Here is a 23,099-nt window from a genome sequence, read left to right as displayed (position 1 = left end):
ATCCAATTGGAGATGGTACGCTTCGAGACAGGATGACCTAATCTATTTGGGTCAAAAGAAATGAAAAGTTGAGGAGAAGTTCTGTGAGGTTGAGTACGTTGAAGATAAAATGCCAACGCACGTTTACAGTCCAAAGTATGCAGTTACGCCTCACCAGGGTGAGAATGCGGCTTAGGAAAAAATACCGGTAGCACAATAGATTGATTGATATGAAAATCAGACACTACTTTAGGTAAGAATTTGGGATGTGTACAGAGAACCACCTTATCATGGTGAAAAACTGTGAAAGGCGGGTCCGAGATCAAAGCTTGCAACTCACTAACTCGACGAGCTGAAGTGAGGGCAATCAAGAAAACAGTTTTCCAAGTAAGAAATTTAAAATGAGCCAAGTCAATAGGTTCAAAAGGAGGTTTCATCAGTTGAGCCAGAACCACGTTAAGATCCCATACAACAGGAGGCGGTTTGACAGGTGGATGGAGATTAAAAAGACCCTTCATAAAACGAGAAACCAGAGGGTGTGCCGAGAGCGGTTTCCCATCCAAAGGCTGATGAAAAGCAGCAATTGCACTAAGATGAACTCTAATAGATGTAGACTGAAGACCTGACTGAGATAAATGAAGCAAATAATCCAGAACGGAAGCCACAGGAGAAGATTTTGGCTGAAGACTATGAGTGGAACACCAAGTCGAGAATCTGGTCCATTTTTGACCATAACATTGACGAGTGGACGGTTTTCTGGAGGCCAGAAATACATCCTGAACAGACTGAGAAAATTTAGCAGAATCTGTCAAGTAGAAAGGAACCATGCTGTCAAATGAAGAGACTGCAGGTTTGGATGAAGTAAAGACCCCTGACTCTGAGTGAGCAGAGAAGGAAAAACTGGCAGAAGAAGAGGTTCCTTGATGCTGAGTTGAAGAAGAAGAGAGAACCAAGGTTGACGGGGCCACCGAGGCGCTATAAGAATCATCGTGGCATGGTCCGACTTCAGCTTGACAAGGGTTTTGAGAATCAGAGGGAAAGGAGGAAAGGCGTAGAGGAACTGACCCCTCCAATCCAGAAGAAAAGCATCCGCCTCGAGACGGAGAGGCGAGAAAATGCGGGAACAAAACAGAGGTAGTTTGAAGTTGTTGGGTGACGCAAAGAGATCCACCCGAGGAGTCCCCCTTCGAGTGAATACTTGACGAAGTGTGGGGGAGTTGAGCGTCCATTCGTGGGGCTGAAGCAGACGACTCAATTTGTCTGCAAGGCAATTCTGAAGGCCCTGAATATAAACAGCGCGAAGAAGGATGTTGTGAGAAATCGCCCAATGCCACAACCTCAGAGCTTCCTGACAAAGGGAGTGGGAACCCGTCCCGCCCTGTTTGTTGACATAATACATTGCTACTTGATTGTCCGTCCGAACAAGGACTACTTGGTCGTGAAGGAGGTGAAGAAAAGCTTTGAGAGCAAGAAATATCGCTCTGAGTTCCAACAGATTGATGTGACATCGACGATCTGTGGCAGTCCATAAACCTTGCGTACGGAGACCATCTACGTGGGCTCCCCATGCGTACTCGGACGAATCTGTTGTGAGAACTTTCTGATGAGGAAGATGGTGAAACTGCAAACCTCTGGAAAGATTTGAAGAGAGCATCCACAGCGGAGAGACTTCTTTAATGAAGGCGTCACCGCTATATGACGAGAGGGTGGATCCAGGGCTTGCTGCCACTGGGACGCCAGTGTCTGCTGAGGGATGCGAAGGTGGAGTCTTGCAAAGGGAGTCACATGCACCGTAGATGCCATATGTCCCAGAAGGACCATCATTTGTCGAGCCGTGAGAGTCGACAGGGAAGTTACGTGATGACAAAGGCACAAGAGAGTGTCCTGACGATTGAGGGGGAGGAAAGCTCTCATGCGAACAGAGTCCAACACGGCGCCAATAAATTGGATCGATTGAGTTGGAACCAACTGAGATTTGGGAAAGTTGATATGGAACCCCAGACTTTGAAGAAAAGAGATAGTCTGAAGGGTCGCTTGAGTAACCCCTGGAAGAGAAGGAGCTTTGATAAGCCAATCGTCGAGGTAAGGAAAAACTTGAAGTCCCCGAGCACGAAGGGCCGCGGCTATCACGACTAGACACTTGGTGAAGACCCGGGGAGAGGTTGCCAAGCCAAACGGAAGAACCCTGTATTGAAGGTGAAGGTTCCCCACCTTGAACCGGAGATATTTGCGAAAATTTGGATGGATAGGAATGTGAGTATAAGCCTCTTTGAGGTCCAGTGAGCACATCCAATCTCCCTGATCCATGAGGGAGTACAGAACCGAAAGAGAGAGCATGCAAAATTTCTCTTTGACTAGAAATTTGTTGAGAGCTCGGAGATCCAGAATGGGTCGCAAATCCCCCGTCTTCTTTGGAACTAGGAAGTATCTGGAGTAAAACCCCAGGTTGTGTTCGGAAGGAGGAATCTCCTCCACCGCTCGAAGGCGAAGAAGCACCTGAGCCTCCTGAAGAAGAAGGGGGAGTTGCGAGGAACTGGAAAAACACTCTCCTGGAGGGTGATCTGGGGGCACCTGAAGTAGGCGCAGAGAGTATCCCTCGTGGATGACCGTAAGGACCCAAAGGTCCGATGTAATGGTTTCCCAGACAGATGAAAAAAGGGAAAGGCGACCTCCGATGGGTAGGGAGGAGTTTGGATGCAAGGAGGTTGGAATGCTCACCACTGGACCGTCAAAAAGACGGAGCTGTTTTGGTTGGAGCAGGCGTCTGGGATTTTTGAGGACGTTGTTGCTGGGGCCGTCTAGGTGGAGGCCTAGAGAAAGCCGGCATGGACTTCATCGGGTAGCGACGAGCTGGAGGTTTGTAAGCTCTAGTCGCAGAAGGTTTTGGTTTTGGACGAAGAAGAGAGGCGAAGGAGCGTTCATGCTCAGAGAGCCTTTTAGTAGCCGCCTCAATAGAGTCATCAAAAAGCTCAGAACCTAGGCATGGCAGGTTCGCTAAACGATCCTGTAAATTGGGATCCATGTCCACTATCCTGAGCCATGCAAGGCGTCGCATGGCCACTGCAAATGCCGAGACCCTGGAAGAAAGCTCAAAAGCATCATAAGATGCCTGCAACATGAAGAGACGCAATTGAGAGAGAGACTGAATAATGTGTTTATATTCAGAAAGGCGTTCTTTGGGCCAGTCTGGGCAAAAGGATGACAACTGCTTCAAAAAATAATTAAAATATGAAGTAAAGACATAGTTGTAATTCAAAATTCGATTTGTCATCATCGAATTTTGATAAAGTCTGCGCCCAAACTTGTCCATAGTTTGTCCCTCGCGCCCCGGTGGGACTGTTGCAGACACCTTAGAAGGATGAGCCTTCTTCAGGGACGATTCCATCACTAGAGAGACTGGTGAGAAAGTTGAGATTTCTCGAAACATTTGCAGGGAACAGTGCGATACCGAGACTCTAACTTCGATGGGATCGCTGTCACAGAATAAGGAGTCTCCATATTCCGCAGGAAAGTCTGCTTCAGCACCGGTGTCATGGGCAGACGCAAAGTCTCCTTAGGAGGATGGGAAAACTCCATATCCGCCAGATATTCAGGCGTGTACTTCGAATCGGAATGCAAGTCTATATTAAGCGCCTGCCCCATGTCGAAAACGAATTTCGCAAATGAAGAAGACTTCGAAGTCGAGGCTTCCTCAGGGGAGGCAGAACGAGTATGAGGCGCCACTGAAAACGATGGAGAAGCCTCGCGTGAATATTGAGAGACGGGCTCCGATTCGAGGTGCAAAGTGATGGAGGATGCTCCACTGCCAGTCAGAGGAGGAGTGGCTGAATGCTTCCGCTTAAGGCTCCGAGTTGGAGAGGTGCGCGGAGTACGAGGTTTAGCCAGAGGAGATTGATCCCGAGACAAACGCCTCGAAGGTGGAGACCTCGACCTCGAATGCCTCGATGAAACCGAAGAGGCAACGGTACTGTGAGAGCGAGGCACAATCTTCGAAGCGAGATCCGAATGCCTCGAGCTCTTCGAGGAAGTGAGCTTCGAAGACCGAGACCGATGCTTCGATCGAGGCAATGATTGTTTAGCAATCCGTTCAGGAGAGGAATCCGACGAGGAAACCTTAGATCAAGACCTGCGACGAGGAGATCGTCGACGAGGTGCAGACTGCTGCTCAGGCTGGAGTTGCGAAGACAGAGTCGAGGCCGGGACCAACTGAGCCACTATCGAGGAAATCTGCGTAGTCAAAATTGACTTAAGCATGTCCTCAAACATGGGGACGGAGGCCAAGGGACTTGGAGTCACAGGTGGTCTCGTGCGTTCCAAGGAGGGCGATCTCGAATGAGAGTATTCCCTGGACTTGGAAGCACGTTTTGAAGATGATCGAGAAGACGGAGTCGAACCTGGAGCCCCAGGTTGCGTGGACGCAGTCTCCGTCGGCTTCTTAGGGATGGTACCTGAAAAGGAAGCAGGAGACTTACCCCCCAATCCAGGCTTCGAGGACACCGCCGAGGCCTTCGAGGCCGAGGACCCGGAGGTCTTCGAGGCCGAGGCCTGTCGAGGAGGCGAGGTTGAGGTTTTAGCACTCGAGGGTTGCCCCGAAGTCGAGGGTTTAACAGATGCCTCGACCGAGGCCACAGCTTTTTCAGGCTCCATGCGAAGGAAAAGTTCTAAGAACCTGTCGCAGCGGCGCTTGAAGGCACGAGGTTGAAGAGTGAGGCAGCGAAGACAATCTTCGGGGCGATGAGTCGACCCGAGACAGATCATACACCGACTATGGGGATCAGTGATGGAGATAGTCCTGCCGCACTGATAACACCTTTTAAACCCGGTAACAGGCCGGGACATAGATAGGACAAAGTCCGTGTCGAGAACAAGGAAGAGAGGCCTAGGCCTCAATCTCCCAACCCGACGTCAAATAAAACACAAAAGGATTTTTATTTATTTATTTATTTTTTTTAGAAAAGAACAGAATTAGAACACAGCGACCGAAAACAACAAAAAGTACTCAGCCGCGGTGAAGAGAAGGCACAACGCTACGGGAACCAAGTCGACAAGTCTTCTCAGCTCCGCGGAAAACGTTGAACTGAGGATCCTCACAGGAGATGCGCCCCCTAGTTCGGGCGGGAAGGCACGCACGCATGCGCGATGCAGCACTCGAAAGCTCGAGATCTTCAAGCAAGTTTGCTTTCGAGGCTGTCCGCTGTGGGGCTCCGTCGGTGACATCACCCATGTGTGGGAATATGCTGCCTGCTTGTCCTGGGATAACAATTAGTTTGAGCACAACCAGCAGCCAGCCAAGATGAGAATACAGAACAAAGTGAGAAACCACCCACAAGTAAGTAATGGCACTTACTTTCTAGAATAAAAGCATTATTTCCTCTCCCAAAATCTTAATTCCATTTTATACAATGACATTCCCATCATGTGTCAAGGTAAAGCACATTTAATCAGGGAAGTAACTTAAATTCACCAAAGTAGCTTCATATCACAGTGCTCTCTAATTCTCACCTTCACTGAATCTTTCACCACATTTCCATATTGCACATGCTTGCGAAGATGATTACAGATGGCTCGAAGAGTTGGATGAACCTCTATACAAAATTTACATCTGTACCCCACGACTTGGTTCTCCCTATAAGACTTTGGTACGTCTTCCAGGTGACCCAACATCTGGTTAAATAAAATTAATATATATGTCTTTAGAAATTTTCAATGCAAAAGGATTTTTGTGGGATACAAACGATTCTGCCCCAAACACCATTTTGGAAAGAAAAGGCATTTTTTTCCAATTATGAAATACAGTCATGTGAAAAAATTAGGACACCCCATAAAATATTCAGCTGTTTCTTAAGAAATGTTCACATATTGATGTCAAATTTTTTTATTATTTATTTCTGGAAAAGAAATGATGTAATTACAGGTAAACAACAATAATTTTTTTTGATTTACTCATGAAACAAAAGATATCCACAAAAATGTGTATTCTAACTGAGGAAAAATTAGGACACCCCCACATATCCTCCCACAAAGTGGCTCAAATCACACACAGGTGTATCACATCAGGTGAACATGATTAGAACAGGCTATACAGAGGAAATGAAGACTGGAAACTGGCAGTATCGACGGTCAGTCTAGAAGAGGTATGCAGGCAGATTGATAGGCTTAAAAATGATAAATTCCCGGGACCGGACGGCATCCATCCGAGGGTAAACAAGGAACTGAAAGGGGTTATAGCTGAACTGCTTCAACTAATAGTCAATCTGTCGATCAAATCAGGAAGGATTCCGGAAGACTAGAAAGTGGAGAATGTTACTTCGATCTTCAAGAAAGGTTCGAGGGGAGATCTGGGAAATTACAGACCAGTGAGTCTGACTTTGGTACCGGGAAAGATGTTAGAGGCGCTGATAAAGGACTGCATCATTGATCACCTTGATGGACACAATCTGATGAGGACCAGCCAGCACGGATTCAACAAAGGAAGATCTTGCTTGACAAACTTACTGCACTTCTTTGAGGGAGTAAACAGGCAGATAGACAAGGGTGACCCAGTCGACATTGAATATCTAGATTTTCAAAAGGTGTTTGACGAGGTCCCGCATGAACGACGACTTTGAAAAACTGAGAGCCATGGAATCGAGGGTGATATACTCGCGTGTGGTTGGCGGATAGGAAACAGAGAGTGGAGGTAAATGGACAATACTCGGACTGGAAAAGCGTCATGAGTGGAGTGCCGAAGGGTTCAGCGCTTGGGCCCGTAATCTTCAACATATTTATATACAACCTGAAAATTGGTACAATGAGCTAGGTGATTAAATTTGCGGACGATACAAAGTTATTCAAAGTAGTTAGGACACAGAAGGATTGCGAAGACCTACGAGACATAAACGTGCTCGAGGAATAGGCTGCGAAATGGGAAATGAGGTTCAACGTGGATAACTGCAAGGTGATGCATGTCAGTAACAAAAATCTTATACACGAATACAGGATGTCCGATGCAGTATTCAGAGAGATCCCCCCAGGAAAGAGACTTGGGAGTACTTGTAAACAAGCCAATGAAGCCGTCTGCGCAATGTGCAGCGGTGGCGAAAAAGGCAAACAGAATGCTTGGAATGATTAAAGAAGGGGATCATAAACTGATCGGAGAAGGTTATCATGCCGCTGTACCAGGTCATGGTGCGTCCCCACCTTGAATACTGCGTCCAACACTGGATGCCGTACATGAAAAAGTACATAGTACTACTCAAAAGGGTCCAGAGAAGAGCAACAAAAATGGTTAAGGGACTGGAGGAGTTGCCGTACAGTGAGAGGCTAGAGAAACTGGGCCTCTTCTCCCTTGAAAAGATAAGACTGAGAGGGGACATGATCAAAACATTCAAGATAATGAAGGGAATAGACTTAGTAGAGAAAGAGAGATTGTTTACCCTCTCCAAGGTGGAGAGAATGAGAGTGCACTCTCTAAAGTTAAAAAGGGATAGATTCCGTACAAACGAAAGGAAGTTCTTCTTCACCCATTGAGTGGTAGAAACCTGGAACGCTCTTCCAGAGGCTTTTATAGGGGGAAACACTCTCCAGGGATTCAAGACAAAGTTAGACAAGTTCCTGCTGAACCAGAACGTACGCAGGTAAGGCTAGACTCCATTAGGGCACTGGTCTTTGATCTAAGGGCCGCCACGTGAGCGGACTGCTGGGTACAATGGACTACTGGTCTGACCCACAGCGGCAATTCTTATCGTTACTCAGCATTTTGAAGGAGGTTTGCCCTACTTAAACCTCATATATTTAGTTTGGTGTGCTCATGATGGTTGTAGTGAGACTGAACACCACGGTAAGATCAAAGGAGCTGTCTGAGACCTTCAGAAAGAAGATTGTAGCAGCTTATAAGTCTGGTAAGGGATTTAAAAAGATCTTGAAATAATTTGACATTAGCCATTCCACGGTCCGGAAAATAGTGTACAAGGGGAGGACGTTCCAAACAACTGCCAACATGCCCAAGTCTGGCTGTCCAAGCAAGCTGACCCCCAAAGCAGATCACAAGATGCTAAAAGAAGTCTCCAAAAACCCTAAAATGTCATCACAGGACCTACAGCAGGGGTTAATAGACTAAACCGCACGAGATAATCCCGAGCAGACAATCACACGCAGGATGTCAACGTGCTGGATTAAAACAGTATTTTAAAATGCTCCGAGAGGGTGTGTGGGTGGGGAACCCCCCCACACTTTACTTAGAACTGTTGGCACTCATGTTGTGGGGGGTGTTGGGGTGGGTGAACCCCCCATTATAGAAGAAACAGCCTTTCCCTATTTTTTAGGGAATAATTACAGTTTCCTCTGTAATGGGGGGGTCCCCCCACCCCCCAACAGGAGTGCCAACAGTTCTAAGTTCTCCCCCACACCCCCCTTCAGAGCGCTTGAAAATACTGTTTTAATGCAATGTGCTGACGTCCTGCACGCAACTGTCTTGCCGGCATTGTCCGTGTGCGATTGTCTAGCGTGGTTTTGACTCGTTACCACAGCAGGCTCTTGCTACTGATGTGAAAGTGCATGCCTCTACAATCAGAAAGAGACTGTACAAATTTAACTTGCATGTGCAAGGAGGAAACCTTTGCTCTCTCAGAGAACCATCAATGCCAGACTTAAGTTTGCCAGAGAGAATATAGACAAAACACCAGGACTTCTGGAATAGTGTTCTATGGATAGATGAGTCCAAAATTGAATTATTTGAACACCAGAAAAGAGGACATGCTTGGCGTACATCAAATACAGCATTCCAGGAAAAGAATCTCATGGCAACTGTGAAGCAAGGAGGTGGAAGTATCATGGTTTATTTATTTATTCAATTTTCTATACCGAGCTCAGAACAATTTACATGCATTTATTCAGGTACTCAAGCAGTTTTCCCTGTCTGTCCCGGTGGGCTCACAATCTATCTAACATACCTGGGGCAATGGGGAGATTAAGTGACTTGCCCAGGGTCACAAGGAGCAGCATAGGTTTGAACTCACAAACTCAGGGTGCTGAGGCTGTAGCTTTAACTACTGCGCCACACTTTCCCCTGGCCAGCTCACCATCATAGAATCCACCATGAATTTTACCATGTATCAGAGGGTGCTTGAGGAACTTGTGAGACCATCTGTAAGAAAAGTAAAGCTGAAGCAGAACTGGACTAGAGAGCTGCATGGGAACGGGGACGACGGGAATCCCGTGGGACCCGCGAGTTCCCCCTTCGGGTCACGGGGATCCCGTGGGGACGCCCCCTAAAGTTGCGGGGATCCCGTGGGGTTGGATGTACTCACAAGGCTCGTCTTCTCCATACCTGCCCTGCCGCAGCACACAACCAATCGGAGGGAGGGCTTAAGCAAAGCCCTCCCTTCCTCTGACGTCAGCGCTGACATCGGGAAGACTCCTGGTCGGCTGTGTGCTGCGGCAGGGCAGGTAGGGAAAGGTAGTGGCGTACAAAGGGGGGGCGGGGAGGGCGATCCGCCCCGGGTGCAGCCTTAGGGGGGGGTGCACAGCTGGCCAGGTCCCCTTACCTTTGTGGCGCTTCCCCCGACCGACCAACAACAGGCACGGTCCGACAAACCTCCCTGCCCTGTAGCCGTGAATCTAAATTACCTTCTTACAGCAGCTTCAATACTCCAGCTGCTGTAAGAAGGTAATTTAGATTCGCGGCTACAGGGCAGGGAGGTTTGTCGGACCGGGCCTGTTCTGTTGTCGGTCGGTCGGGGAAGCGCCACGAAGGTAAGGGGCAGGGAGAGAGAAAGGGAGGAAAGGTGGAGTGGAGAGGAAAAGACGCTTAAGGGAAATGGGTAAAACTGAGGGGGGAGAAGGACGCTGAAAGTACATGGGGAAGACAAAGGGGTGGAGAAGGACGCTGAAAGCACATGGGGAAGACAAAGGGGTGGAGAAGGACGCTGAAAGCACATGGGGAAGACGGGGGGGGGAGAAGGACGCTGAAAGGACATGAGGAAGACAGAGGGGGGAGAAGGATGCTGACAGGACATGGGGAAGATGGGGGGGGAGAAGGACGCTGAAAAGAAATGGGGAAGAGAGAGTGGGGAGAAGGAGCTGGCAGGGAAGAAGACAGAGATGCCGGACTATGGGGGGAACGGAGGGAAGAATATGGGTGCCAGACCAATTTGGAAGGGGGGAGAAAGGGAGAGGCACAGTAATAGAGTAAATAGAAGACGCAGAGAGAAGAGAGATAGTGGATGGAAGGAATTGAATGAGAACACAAGGAAAGCAGAAACCAGGCAACAAAGGTAGGAAAAAAATTCTATTTCTTTTTTTTTTTTGCTTCAGGATAAAATAGTATATTAGTTGTGTTGATAAAAATTTATAAACATTAGAGGCTCTTGTAGAAACCCATTTACAAAGTATGTATTCTTCCCAATTAATATTTCCAAATTAATAAAGTCTTTTTGCTTATTTGTAAATGGGTTTCTACAGAGCCTTTAATTCAGTAGCATAATTAAATGAAATAACTATTTCTGAAGTTTATAGGGACGGGCGGGGACGGAGGGGGATTCCTCACGGGGACGGGTGGGGATGGAGGGGATTCCCACGGGGACGGGTGGGGACAGGTGAGACTTTGGCGGGGACTGGTGGGATTTCTGTCCCCGCGCAACTCTCTAAACTGGACCCTGCAACACGACAATGACCCAAAACATACCAGTAAATCCACCAAGGACATGTCTGAAAACTAAGAAATAGAGAGTCCTGGAGTGGCTGAGTTTAATCCTATTGAGATGCAGTGGGGTGATTTGAAATGGGCTGTACATTAGAGTTGCGCGGGGACAGAAATCCCACCCGTCCCCGCCAAAGTCCCACCCGTCCCCGTGAGGAATCCCACCCGTCCCCGTGAGGAATCCCTCCATCCCCACCCGTCCACTTGAGGAATCCCCTCCATCCCCACCCGTCCCCGCGAGGAATCCCCTCCGTCCCCACTCGTCCCTATAAACTACAGAAATAGTTATTTCATTTAATTATGCTACTGAATTAAAGGCTCTGGTAGAAACCCATTTACAAATAAGTAAAAAGACTTTATTAATTTGGAAATATTAATTGGGAAGAATACATACTTTGTAAACGGGTTTCTACCAGATCCTCTAATGTTTATAAATTTTTATCAACACAACTAATATACTACTTTATCCTAAAGCAAAAAAAAAAAAAAAAAAAGAAATAGAATTTTTTTGCCTGGTTTCTGCTTTCTGCTTTCCTCATGATCTCATTCAATTCCTTCCATCCACTGTCTCTCTTCTCTCTGCGTCTTCCATTTGCTCTGTTATTGTGTCTCCCTTTCTCCCCCCTTCCAAATTGTTCTGGCACCCATCTTCTTCCATCCGCTCCCCCCATAGTCTGGCATCTCTATCTTTTTCCCTGCCAGCGTCTTCTCCCCACTCTCTCTTCCTCATTTCCTTTCAGCGTCCTTCTCCCCCCTCTGTTTTCCCCATGTGCTTTCAGTGTCCTTCTCCCCCCGTCTTCCCCATGTCCTTTCAGCGTCCTTCTCCCCCTCCCCCCCGTCTTTCCCATGTCCTTTCAGGGTCCTTCTCCACCCCTTTGTCTTCCCCATGTGCTTTCAGCGTCCTTCTCCACCCCTTTGTCTTCCCCAGTGCTTTCAGTGTCCTTCTCCCCTGTCAGTTTTACCTTAAGCGCCTTTTCCTCTCCACTCCACCTTTCCTCCCTTTCTTCCTCCCTGCCCCTTACCTTTGTGGCGCTTACCCGCCTGACTGACAACAGAACAAGCCCGGTCCAACAAACCTCCCTGCCCTGTAGCCGCAAATCTAAATTACCTTCTTACAGCAGCTGGAGTATTGAAGTTGCTGTAAGAAAGTAATTTAAATTCGCGGCTACAGGGCAGGGAGGTTTGACGGACCGGGCCTGTTGTCGGTCGGTCGGGGGACCTGGTTGGCTGTGCTGCACCCGGGGCGGACCGCCCCCCGCCTTGTACCACTGTCTTTTCCCTGCCTGCCCTGCCGCAGCACACAGCCGAACGGAAGTCTTCACGATGTCAGCGCTGACGTCGGAGGGAGGGAGGGCTTTGCTTAAGCCCTCCCTCCGACATCAGCGCTGACATCAGGAAGACTTCCGTTCGGCTGTGTGCGGCAGGGCAGGTAGGGAGATGAGCCTCGCGGCTGAATACATCCAGCCCCGCAGGAACCCCGCGACCCTTGAAGGTGTCCCCACAGGATCCCCGTTACCCGAAGGGGGAACCCGCGGGATTCCTGTCGTCCCCATTCCCGTGCAGCTCTCTACTATACATGCAAGAAACACCTCAAACATCTCACAGCTGAAAGAATTCTGCATTGAAGAGTGAGCCAAATTTTCCTCAGACCGATGTCAGAGACTGGTAGATGGCTACAAGTGGCTCATTGCAGTTATTTTAGCCCAAAGGGGTTACACTAGCTATTAGGGTGTCCTAATTTATTCCTCAGTTAGAATACACATTTTTGTGGATATATTTTGTTTCATGTAAATTGGAATAAGCGATTTATCAAATCAAAATAAAACTTGAAACCTGTTTACCTGCAATTACATCACTTTCTTTTCCAGAGATTAAAGAAAAAAAAAAAAAAAAAAGATTTGACATCGATATGTAAACATTTTTTAAGAAAGAACTGAATATTTCATGGGGCATCCTAATTTTTTCACATGACTGTATATGTTTCTAATATTGTACTTGGGATAAAGCAAGTGCTGGCGCTGCCTCACTTTGATTGTAAGTCTTTTAAAACCACCTATTAAAGTTTAAGGCAGTGATTACCAATTATTTTATGGCTGTGACCCCAAGATTACCACCAAATAAAATTGTGACCCCTGGATGTACAGAATAATGATGCATCTAGACCCCACCTAGGTCATGATCCCAAAGTTAAGTTTTGGGACCCTCACTTGGAGTCCTGACTCACAGTTTGGGAAGTTCTGGTTTAAGGCAATTATGCAGTACAGCCTGGTTCTATGGCTCAGATGGTAAGTGTACCAGAAGGTTGCCTGTCTAAAATCCCCATTCAGTTGAAACCCGTCTCCATCAAAAATACTAAATATTATATTAAATAAGTGTCTTTTAATATACATTTATTTATGAAATGATTGCAACATAACTGGTTCATAGTTAAGGAAAACCTCAATGAAGACTACATTTGACCATAAGCCCTGTCACGCTTGTGTTATTGCTCTGGAAGTATTAATGGTATTCTACTGTTTTGGGATTTTTAGTGATATGTAAACGATGTTGTTTATTTTCAAAAGGAAATTAAATCTAGTAACATGAAAGCCACATTAAAAATATTTATGTCATGAATGCTATCAGATAAGTCACTTCATACAATTGTAACATGAAGACCCTTTGGGGAGTAGAAAGGGAAGATTAATCTACACTAGTGTTAGTGTAACCTGTGTCTTGGAAGACCTATGATCTTCAGAGCCCTTAGAATAGTTTCTACAATTTTTACAAAATGTGTATGAAAATAATTTCAATTTTCAGATATAAGCGTTAAGAGAAAATAAGAATATGGCTCTTAAGGTTTAGTTTGCTGCTTAACTGTTCACTGGGAGATTAACATTGAGAATGTAAATTGTTATGTAGATAGGTTCATCAGCCTATTGGTAGGCTGGCAGTATCTTGGTTGCTAATATATATCGGAGCAGTAACACCATCAAAAAAGAGATTATGTCCTCACCTTGATAATATCTTTTCCAGTAGATAGATGTGTCATTCTGGACAAGTGGGTTATCTTCCCAAGACTGCAGAAAGAATCCACTCCAGATTTTTTCTGTGATACTCCTACTTCACTGGGAGCTCTACTGCCACCTATAGTTAGTACTCATGCATGCAAGAGCACCATCGAAAATATGTGAAGTAAGGACAAGAATGGGAAATTTCCCAAACCAATGAACTGTTCTGCTCACACATAATAACACTTGAACACTCAACGAACAAGTAGCAGCCAACAGAAGTATCAAAGGAGCTCAGGAAGTACCCCTATAGATGTTAGAAACACATGATTCAGTATTCTTCAAGGTCCAAAGGGCTAACTGGCATCCAAGATACAGCCATGGAAAAGAATATACAGAATGAGACAGTAGGCAGGTGCAGGAAGTACAGGGCGGGGGGTCCAGAATGACACACCTAGCTACTGGGAAATATATTATAAAGGTAAGGACATAATCTCTTTTTCCAGTGCAATAGGTGTGTCATTCTGAACAAGAGGGACGTACAAAAGCAGTCCCAGAAATCTAAGGCAGGCTGACTGTGCTGGCCCGTAGCACAGAGGAATTAATGGTAGAGTCCTCTTGTGCCACAACGCCCACCCTATAGAACTTTGCAAATGTGTGCAGGATGGACCAAGTTGCTGCTCAAAAATTTCAGCTGGAGAAACTGCCCTAGCTTCAGCCCATGACGAAGCTACACTCCCTGTCAAATGTGCTTTGATGGAAACAGGAGACTGTGTCCCACAGATAATGTAGACTGACAAAATGGCCTTACAGATCCATCTAAAAATTGTGGCCTTAGAAGCGGGCATGCCTCGCTTAATCAAATGAGTCAGCACAAACAGATGGTCAGAGAGTCTAAACTCATTGGTGATGTCTAGATATCGAAGAAGCACTCTTCTCACATCCAACGTCCTCAAAATGCGGTCCTGTTTCTTAGAACTTGTGGACTGGAAAACAGGTAAGTGAGTAAAAGACTCAAATTTTCCCTGTCTTCTCAGCAGCCTGTAATTGCAAGGAAAAAACACAATTTGAAGTGTCTGTATGCAAATGCTAGAAGCCTAAAAAATAAAATAGGAGAGTTAGAGTATATAGCACTGAATGATGAGATAGATATAATAGGCATCTCGGAGACTTGGTTACTGTGCTACCTGGGTACAAATTATATCGCAAGGATAGAGTGGATGAAATTGGAGGGGGGGGGGTTGCGCTATATGTTAAAGAGAGAATTGAATCAAATAAAATAAACATTCTGCATGACATAGATAGCAGTGTGGAATCCTTATGGATAGAAATTCCATGTGTGAAGGGAAGGAATATAAAGGTTGGGTTATTCTACCGTCCCCTGGGACAAAATGAGCAGACAGATGAAGAAATGTTTTCAGAGATTAGGAAAGCTGGAGAAATGAGCAACATTGTAATAATGGATGATTTCAATTACCAAATTAATAGGGAAGAGTACGTAAAATCAGCAAGTAACAAAGCTTATACTCTATAAACAAATATATCTATAGAATCCCCTACAATTCCACTCAGTACTGCCAAATAATCACTCACTGATAGAGGAAATACACCACCGCAATCATACACCACACACTAAATTCAAAGCAGAAACAGAGGGAAAAGGAGCACAAGAGAACCAGAAGAGAAAAAGAAAGTGGAGAAAAAACTTAGTTCAGCTTCATGGGCTCAAAAAACTCCACTTTCTCTCATATGGGCTCCGTTTTTTTGAATCAAAATGTCCATTGAATCAAGTATCAGCGATAGCCACTCCCCAATTGGAAAATGCAGGGAAAGTTCAAAAATCACTAACAGGCACAGATTAAACTCAGCGCATGAGATGGCAAAAAACAAATACTTAGCTGCCGGTCATCTCATGCCTCTTGTGCCATGATCCCCAAATGAACATGCACTTGCAGGACTGCAGAACTCTTCACTACAGGACCTAAGCTAAGCTAAGTTCCAAAGGTTAGGACTGAAAAATCAGGCGTGGATGTTATTTAAAAATACCATCGTGGAAGCCCAGACCAGATGTATTCCATATATTAGCAAAGGTGGAAAGAAGAGGAAACGAGAGCCGGTGTGGTTAAAAGGTGAAGTGAAAGGCTATTAGAGCCAAAAAAACATCCTTTAAAGAATGGAAAAAGGATCCGAATGAAGAAAATAAGAAGAAACACAAGCACTGGCAAGTTAGATGCAAAGCATTGATAAAGACAGCTAAGAAAGAATATGAAGAGAAACTTGCAAAAGAGGCAAAAACTCATAGCAATTTTTTAGGTACATCAGATGCAGAAAACCTGTGAGGAAATCTGTGGGACCATTGGATGACCAAGGAGTGAAAGGGGTGCTCAGGGAGGATAAGGCCATAGTGGAAAGAATGAATGAATTATTTGCTTTGGTCTTTACGGAAAGGGTTTTCAAGGGTGATGATGTGGAGGAAAAAAAGAAATCTCGGTGAATCTGAAAGATGTACTGAGCCAAATCAACAAGTTAAAAAGTGATAAATCGCCAGGACCAGATAGTATTCATTCCAGGGTACTAACATGAAATTGCTGACCTGCTGTTAAGTGATCTGTAACCTGTCGCTAAAATTGTCTGTAGTATCTAAAGATTGGAGGGTGGCCAATGTTATGCCGATTTTTAAAATGGGCTCCAGTGGAGATTTGGGAAATTACAGACCGGTAAGCCTCACTTCAGTGTGGATGGAAAACTCCTGGCTAAGTTATTGGCTCTAAGATTAGCCAAGGCTCTCCCTTATATGATTGGTATGCACCAAATGGGTTTTGTTGCTCAAAGACATTCTTCAAATAATACTAGATTGGCATTTCATATGCTAAGTTTATCAAAAACAATGAATGATCCGGCTTTCTCTGCCTCTTTGGATGCAGAGCAGGCCTTTGATCGTGTGGAATGGACTTTCATGTATCAAGCAATGGATTGGTTTGGTATTGGTTCGGGATTCATACATTGATCCATTGATAACTTATTGTAAAGATTGATCTTATTTTGTTCATTTTATTATACACATCCAGGGTGGGTGGGTGGGGTGGGGATTTACAAGGTTATTTTAAATGAGATAAATTATTGATAATCTTAAAGTATTAATGTTTATGGATTATTAATTATAGGGGTAGGAGGGTTAAAATGTTTGATTAGACATATTTGTTAGTGCAAAGTGCTTTTATTGTATATGTGTGTTTATTTGCTAATGCACTATGATTGTTTTTAAAATTAATAAAGTTTATTAAAAAAAGATCTCTGCTTATGTCAGGGGTGTCCAATGTCGGTCCTCGAGGGCCCCAGTCCAGTTGGATTTTCAGGATTTCCCCAATGAATATACATGAGATCTATTTGCATGCACTGCTTTCATTGTATGCTAATAGATCTCATGCATATTCATTGGGGAAATCCTGAAAACCCGACTGGATTGCGGCCCTCGAGGACCGACATTGGACACCCCTGGCTTATGTGGATGATATCTTGCTTCATTTGAAGAATCCCGAATCTACCATCCTGCATTTACTGGAATTGATAGATCGATTTGGCAAATTTTCTGGATATAAAATAAATTGGAACAAATCGGAGGTTCTTCCGTTAAACGTGCATTGTGTAAAAGTTCTATTTGATCCATTCCCATTCCTTTGGAAGGAAGAGGATATAAAATATTTAGGCATTATGATTCAGAAAACATTAGAAGACACAATGACAGTAAATGAAAAATCCTTATTGCTGAAAGTTAAAGAAATGTGTGAGCATTGTAACCCCTTACATCTTTCTTGGTGGGGGGAGTCCAAACCATTAAAATGATCATTTTGCCTGTAGTTTGCAACCAAATGATTATGTTGCCAGTTTATTTTCAAGGGTCCTTCTATAAAAAATTAAATAGTATTCTTATTATATTTATTTGGCTGGGTAAAACTGCTAGAATTGTTTTAGTATCTTTGCAAAAACCAATTGTGGCAGGTGGGGTAAATTTTCCAAATTTCTATAGATACCATCAAGCTTTTATTATGCGGCAGGGTATGTATTGGATCCTTCCTGAACTCATAGAGCATTTTCTGGATTGGTTAATATTAGAATGGCAACTCCTGTCCCCATTGCAATTGTGTCATATTTTAAGTATCAAGTTACCTAGGATTTATAAGGACAATAGAATTTTATTCTCCACATGGCAAACATTAAAATTTATTAATATCTTAATACCTATTCCGATTCATCAACCCACGTGTCAGTCCTTATGGTTTAACTCTGATTCAAAATGGCGAGTCTAAGATCCTCTGGAAGCATTGGCTGCAGGCGGGTATACGTACATTAGATGATGTGTTATCAAATAGAAAAATGCTTGATTTTTCACAACTGCAACAATCATTCGGTATTTCAAAGTCTCAAGCATATAAGTGGTTGCAGTTGAAGCAGCCCATTCAGAAGATTCAGTATAGATTGCCGGGCCTATGCTTCCAGACAGATTTGCTAGGGCATCAGGCAGCCAAGTGGTATAAATTAATATCTGACTTTTTGAACAAGAAACCTAAAACTAGTCTAAAAGACATTTGGAGCATTGAGATTAAGCAGCAGATTTCTGCTACTCAATGGCCACGGATTTGGTCTTGGAGGATGAGATGTACTGTGTCAGCATCTATTTTCTGGACCCCTGTTCGTTTGCAAAAGTTAGATAGTTCTAAGTCTAATAGATGCTGGCACCGTCATCTTGTTGTAGGAACACTGGATCATCTGCTGTACTTTTGTCCCTTGATACTTAAATTTTGGAGATCCATATGGGGTCAAATCAATACGATATTGTTAGTCCCATTGTCATATGATGTAATGTTATTTGAAACATTATTAATGGCCAAGAGTCCAATCAATGCAAATAAGAATAGATTACGTCTCTCATGACAGGAGTTGCTATGCAGCTAATCACAAAAAACTGGAAAAATTGGGACAGGTTAAATTACAACTTTTGGTGGGAAACCTTATGCCAAATTTATAAGTTTGAATATATGAATTCATTACAATTGAGACACTATAATAAATTCAAAGAGATTTGGGGTCCATTAACAAAATTTTGAAAGAATTGATCATTAGCATTTCTCTTTGATTTCTGAATAAGTGCTATGCACATCCAGGAAGGGTGGGTGGGAGGGTGCGGGAGGGGAATGTTATGTACTTATTATAACATTTGATTGTAATGAGTGCTATTTATTGTATTAATTGTTTGTTAACCTGTTGCACTTTATGTTGGTTTTTAAAAATGAATACAAATTTACAAAAAAAAAAAAAAAAAGGGTTCCAGGGAGATCCATGAAATTAGACTGGTAAGCTTCACTTCAGTGCCGGGCAAAATGGTAGAAACGATTCTAAAAAAAAATAAAAAAAATTGTGGAACACATAGACAAACATGATTTAATGAGTCAGCGTGGGTTTAGCCAAGGGAGATCTTGCCTCACAAATTTGCTTGACTTCTTTGAAGGAGTGAATAAACATGTGGATAAAGGTGAGCCGGTTGATATAGTGTATCTAGATTTTCAGAAGGCTTTTGATAAAGCTCCTCACGAGAGGCTCCTGAGAAAATTAAAGAGTCATGGGATAGGTGGCGAAGTTCAGTTGTGGATTAGGAATTGGTTATCGAATAGAAAACAGAGGGTAGGGTTAAATGATTATTTTTCTCAATGGAGGAGAGTAAACAGTGGAGTGCCACAGGGTTTGTACTGGGACCAGTGCTATTTAACTTATTTATAAAAGATTTGGAAATTGGAACAATGAGTGAGGTGATTAAATTTGCAGATGACACTAAACTTACGGAAATGCTCTGTAACAACTCGTCTCGCAGAGGTCACAGCCGCAAGAAAAACTACCTTCAGTGTCATGTCCAAAAGGGATGCTTCTTCCAGTGGCTCAAACAGAGCTTTAGTAAGACCTCATAGAACCACATTAAGGTCCCATAAGGGGAATGATGGTTTGATTGGTGGTCTGATGCAAAGAGCTCCTTTTAGAAATCTGCCGATGTCTGGATGAGACATTAGCATAGGATAGACGCCAGAGGGTGGTGGTTAATGGAAGTCGCTCGAAGGAAGGAAAGGTGAGTAGTGGAGTCCCTCAGGGATCGGTGCTGGGGCCAATCTTGTTCAATATGTTTGTGAGTGACATTGCTGAAGGGTTAGAAGGAAAAGTGTGCCTTTTTGCAGATGATACCAAGATTTGTAACAGAGTAGACACCGAAGAGGGAGTGGAAAATATGAAAAAGGATCTGCAAAAGTTAGAAGAATGATCTAATGCCTGGCAACTAAAATTCAATGCAAAGAAATGCAGAGTAATGCATTTGGGGATTAATAATAGGAAGGAACCGTATATGCTGGGAGGAGAGAAGCTGATATGCACGGACGGGGAGAGGGACCTTGGGGTGATAGTGTCCGAAGATCTAAAGGTGAAAAAACAGTGTGATAAGGCAGTGGCTGCTGCCAGAAGGATGCTGGGCTGTATAAAGAGAGGCGTAGTCAGTAGAAGGAAGAAGGTGTTGATGCCCCTGTACAGGTCATTGGTAAGGCCCCACTTGGAGTATTGTGTTCAATTTTGGAGACTGTATCTGGCGAAGGACGTAAGAAGACTTGAGGCGGTCCAGAGGAGGGCAACAAAAATAATAAGAGGCTTGCGCCAGAAGACGTATGAGGAGAGACTGGAAGCCCTGAATATGTATACCCTAGAGGAAAGGAGAGACAGGGGAGATATGATTCAGACGTTCAAATACTTGAAGGGTATTAACGTAGAACAAAATCTTTTTCAGAGAAAGGAAAATGGTAAAACCAGAGGACATAATTTGAGGTTGAGGGGTGATAGATTCAAAGGCAATCTTAGGAAATTCTACTTTAAGGAGAGGGTGGTGGATGCCTGGAATGCGCTCCCGAGAGAGGTAGCGGAGAGTAAAACTGTGACTGAGTTCAAAGAAGCGTGGGATGAACACAAAGGATCTAGAATCAGAAAATAAGATTAAATATTGAACTAAGGCCAGTACTGGGCAGACTTGCACGGTCTGTGTCTGTATATGGCCGTTTGGTGGAGGATGGGCTGGGGAAGGCTTCAATGGCTGGGAAGGTGTAGATGGGCTGGAGTAAGTCTTAACAGAGATTTCGGCAGTTGGAACCCAAGCACAGTGCAGGGTAAAGCTTTGGATTCTTGCCCAGAAATAGCTAAGAAGAAAAAATAAAAAATTTAAATTGAATCAGGTTGGGCAGACTGGATGGACCATTTGGGTCTTTATCTGCCGTCATCTACTATGTATGTTACTATGTATGTTTGCCGTCCTGAGCCCTGAAACAAGAAAGTCCTGAGACTTGGACCCGAAGAGAAGCCACGGTGAGGCCCTTATCAAGGCCTGCTTGGAGAAAAGCTAACACCACCAAAATTGGAATGGAAAACAGCTCCATCCATTTCTGGGTGCACCACTGCTAAAAGTCTTCCATGCTTTAGCATAGGCAGAGACCATAAAAGACTTCTTAGACTTGAGAAAGGTAGAAAAGACCACTTCTGATTATCCTGTGCACTCAAGATATATCCTTTGCACTGTAAGAGCAAAGTGATCTGGATTCTCCATGCATATTGTACCCTGCGATGTCTGGATGCATGTGCAACCTGAGGCTGTGGCCTGTGCGAAGATACATCAGATCTGCGTACCAAGGCCTGCAAGGCCAATCCAGAGCAACTAGAATGACCTTTCCCTGATGAGTTGCAATCCGCTGAAGGATTCAGCCTATCAGGGGCCAGGGAGGAAAGACATACAGCAGGATGCTTTGAGGCCAAGGCTGGACAAGAGCATCTAGACCTTCACTTCCGGGCTCGAATCTTCAGTTGAGCTTTCCTGTTCTTCGCTGTCACCAAAAGGTCGAATCGTGGATGGCCCCAGTGCTGCACAATGACTTGAAATGTCGTTGACAGCATCCACTTGCCCAGGTCCAAGGTCTATCTGCTGAGGTCTGTCCACTCTCATGACATGCACTACTGATAGTGCCTGGAGATGATGCTCCACCCAGTGAAAGAACATATGAGCTTCCAGAGAGGCACTCTTGGTGCCTCCCTGGCAACTTATATATGCCACTAATGTAGCATTGTCGGACAAGACTCTGACTGCCTGAGCTTCTAGAGATATCTCCAATTTCATCAGAGCCAACCAAATGGTACAGAGTTCCAGTCTGTTGATCGACCGCTTCCACTGAGAGGGCATCCAACGCCCCTGAATTGGATGATGGTTGCAATGAGCTCCCCAACCGAGGAGACCAGCATCTGTCATTACAACCACCCAGGAAGCAATCTGAAGGGGTATTTCCCTGGAGAGGGATTGGAGGACGGAGCTACAATTCCATGCTGGCTCGAGCCTCCACGTCCAGGGTAGATACATCTGTAATGCGTGTCTGTCTTTAATGAATGCTGGTACCATATCTATTGTGATCGCCATGGGCCCCAAGACTTGGAGATAGTCCCATGCCAACGGAGTGGACTTCTCTAGGAGACAAGATATCTGAGAACAAAGTTTCTGTCTGCGTACTTCTGGTAGATAGACGCATCTGACAGCTATGTCGAACAGGACTCTCAGATACTCCATGGATTAAGTCGGCGTCAAATTGCTCTTTTGGTAATTTGCAATCCAATCCAGCTCCTCCAGAACTCGTATCGCCTGATCCACTGTACACCAACTCTTGGACGAGGGGACCCTGATCAGCCAGTTGTCCAGCAAGGGATGCACTTGCAGTCCCATCTTGTCAGGTGAGCTGCTAGCACAACCATCTCTTTGGTGAAGGTGCATGGAGCTGTCACTAGACCAAAGGATAGAGCTGAAAACTGATAATGGGTTTCCAGAACATGAAATCTGAGAAACTTCCTGTGGTCTGGGAAAATATCTAGAGAGGCTAGGAACTCTCCTGGGGACACTGCTGCAATGACAGATCGAACTGATTCCTTGTGAAAGCGCAGAACTGTGAGCGTTGCATTTATGTAAGGTCGAGAATAGGTCTCTAATCAGCAGGGCTTTCTTTAGCATGATAATGTATATGGAGTATCTCCCTGAGCCTGAGGCACAGGCTCTATAGCCTAAATGTCCAGTAACCTTCTCACAGTGGCTTGTACTTTAACCGCCTTTGCCAGGCACCCTGTGGGCAAGTCCACAAAACAATCCGTCAAGAGTCCGGGCAAATTCCAGCTTGTAGCCAGACTACCGTATTTTCTCGCATATAACGCGCGCGTTATACGCGGTTTTTACGTACCGCGCATACCCTTGCACGTTATACGCGTGAGCACGTTGTACAAAATTTTTTTTACATAGTTCCCCCCCCCGACGTCCGATTCACCCCCCCCCCGCAGGACCGCTCGCACCCCCACCCCGAAGGACCGCTCGCACACACCCGCACCCCCACCCCGAAGGACCGCTC

The 23,099-nt window shown here is 44.9% G+C and overlaps 1 protein-coding gene across 8 annotated transcripts in view; it reads right to left on the bottom strand.

The window, feature by feature from the left end:
* ZNF462 (zinc finger protein 462) overlaps nucleotides 1–23,099 on the bottom strand; it is a 475,139-nt gene that overhangs the window by 184,035 nt on the left and 268,005 nt on the right. For 7 of the 8 annotated variants that reach the window (XM_033918568.1, XM_033918594.1, XM_033918576.1 and 4 more), the window contains one exon: nucleotides 5,482–5,643. The exons of the other annotated variant lie outside the window; for it this stretch is intronic. In XM_033918568.1, the coding sequence (XP_033774459.1) occupies nucleotides 5,482–5,643 (162 nt within the window). The remainder of the gene's footprint in view (nucleotides 1–5,481; nucleotides 5,644–23,099) is intronic. 8 annotated transcript variants of the gene reach the window in all.

Source organism: Geotrypetes seraphini, chromosome 1, assembly GCF_902459505.1.
Source record: "Geotrypetes seraphini chromosome 1, aGeoSer1.1, whole genome shotgun sequence".
Lineage (NCBI taxonomy): Eukaryota > Metazoa > Chordata > Amphibia > Gymnophiona > Dermophiidae > Geotrypetes > Geotrypetes seraphini.
The sequence above is the reverse complement of the archived record's forward strand: the minus strand, read 5'-3'. Positions and strand labels throughout refer to the sequence as shown.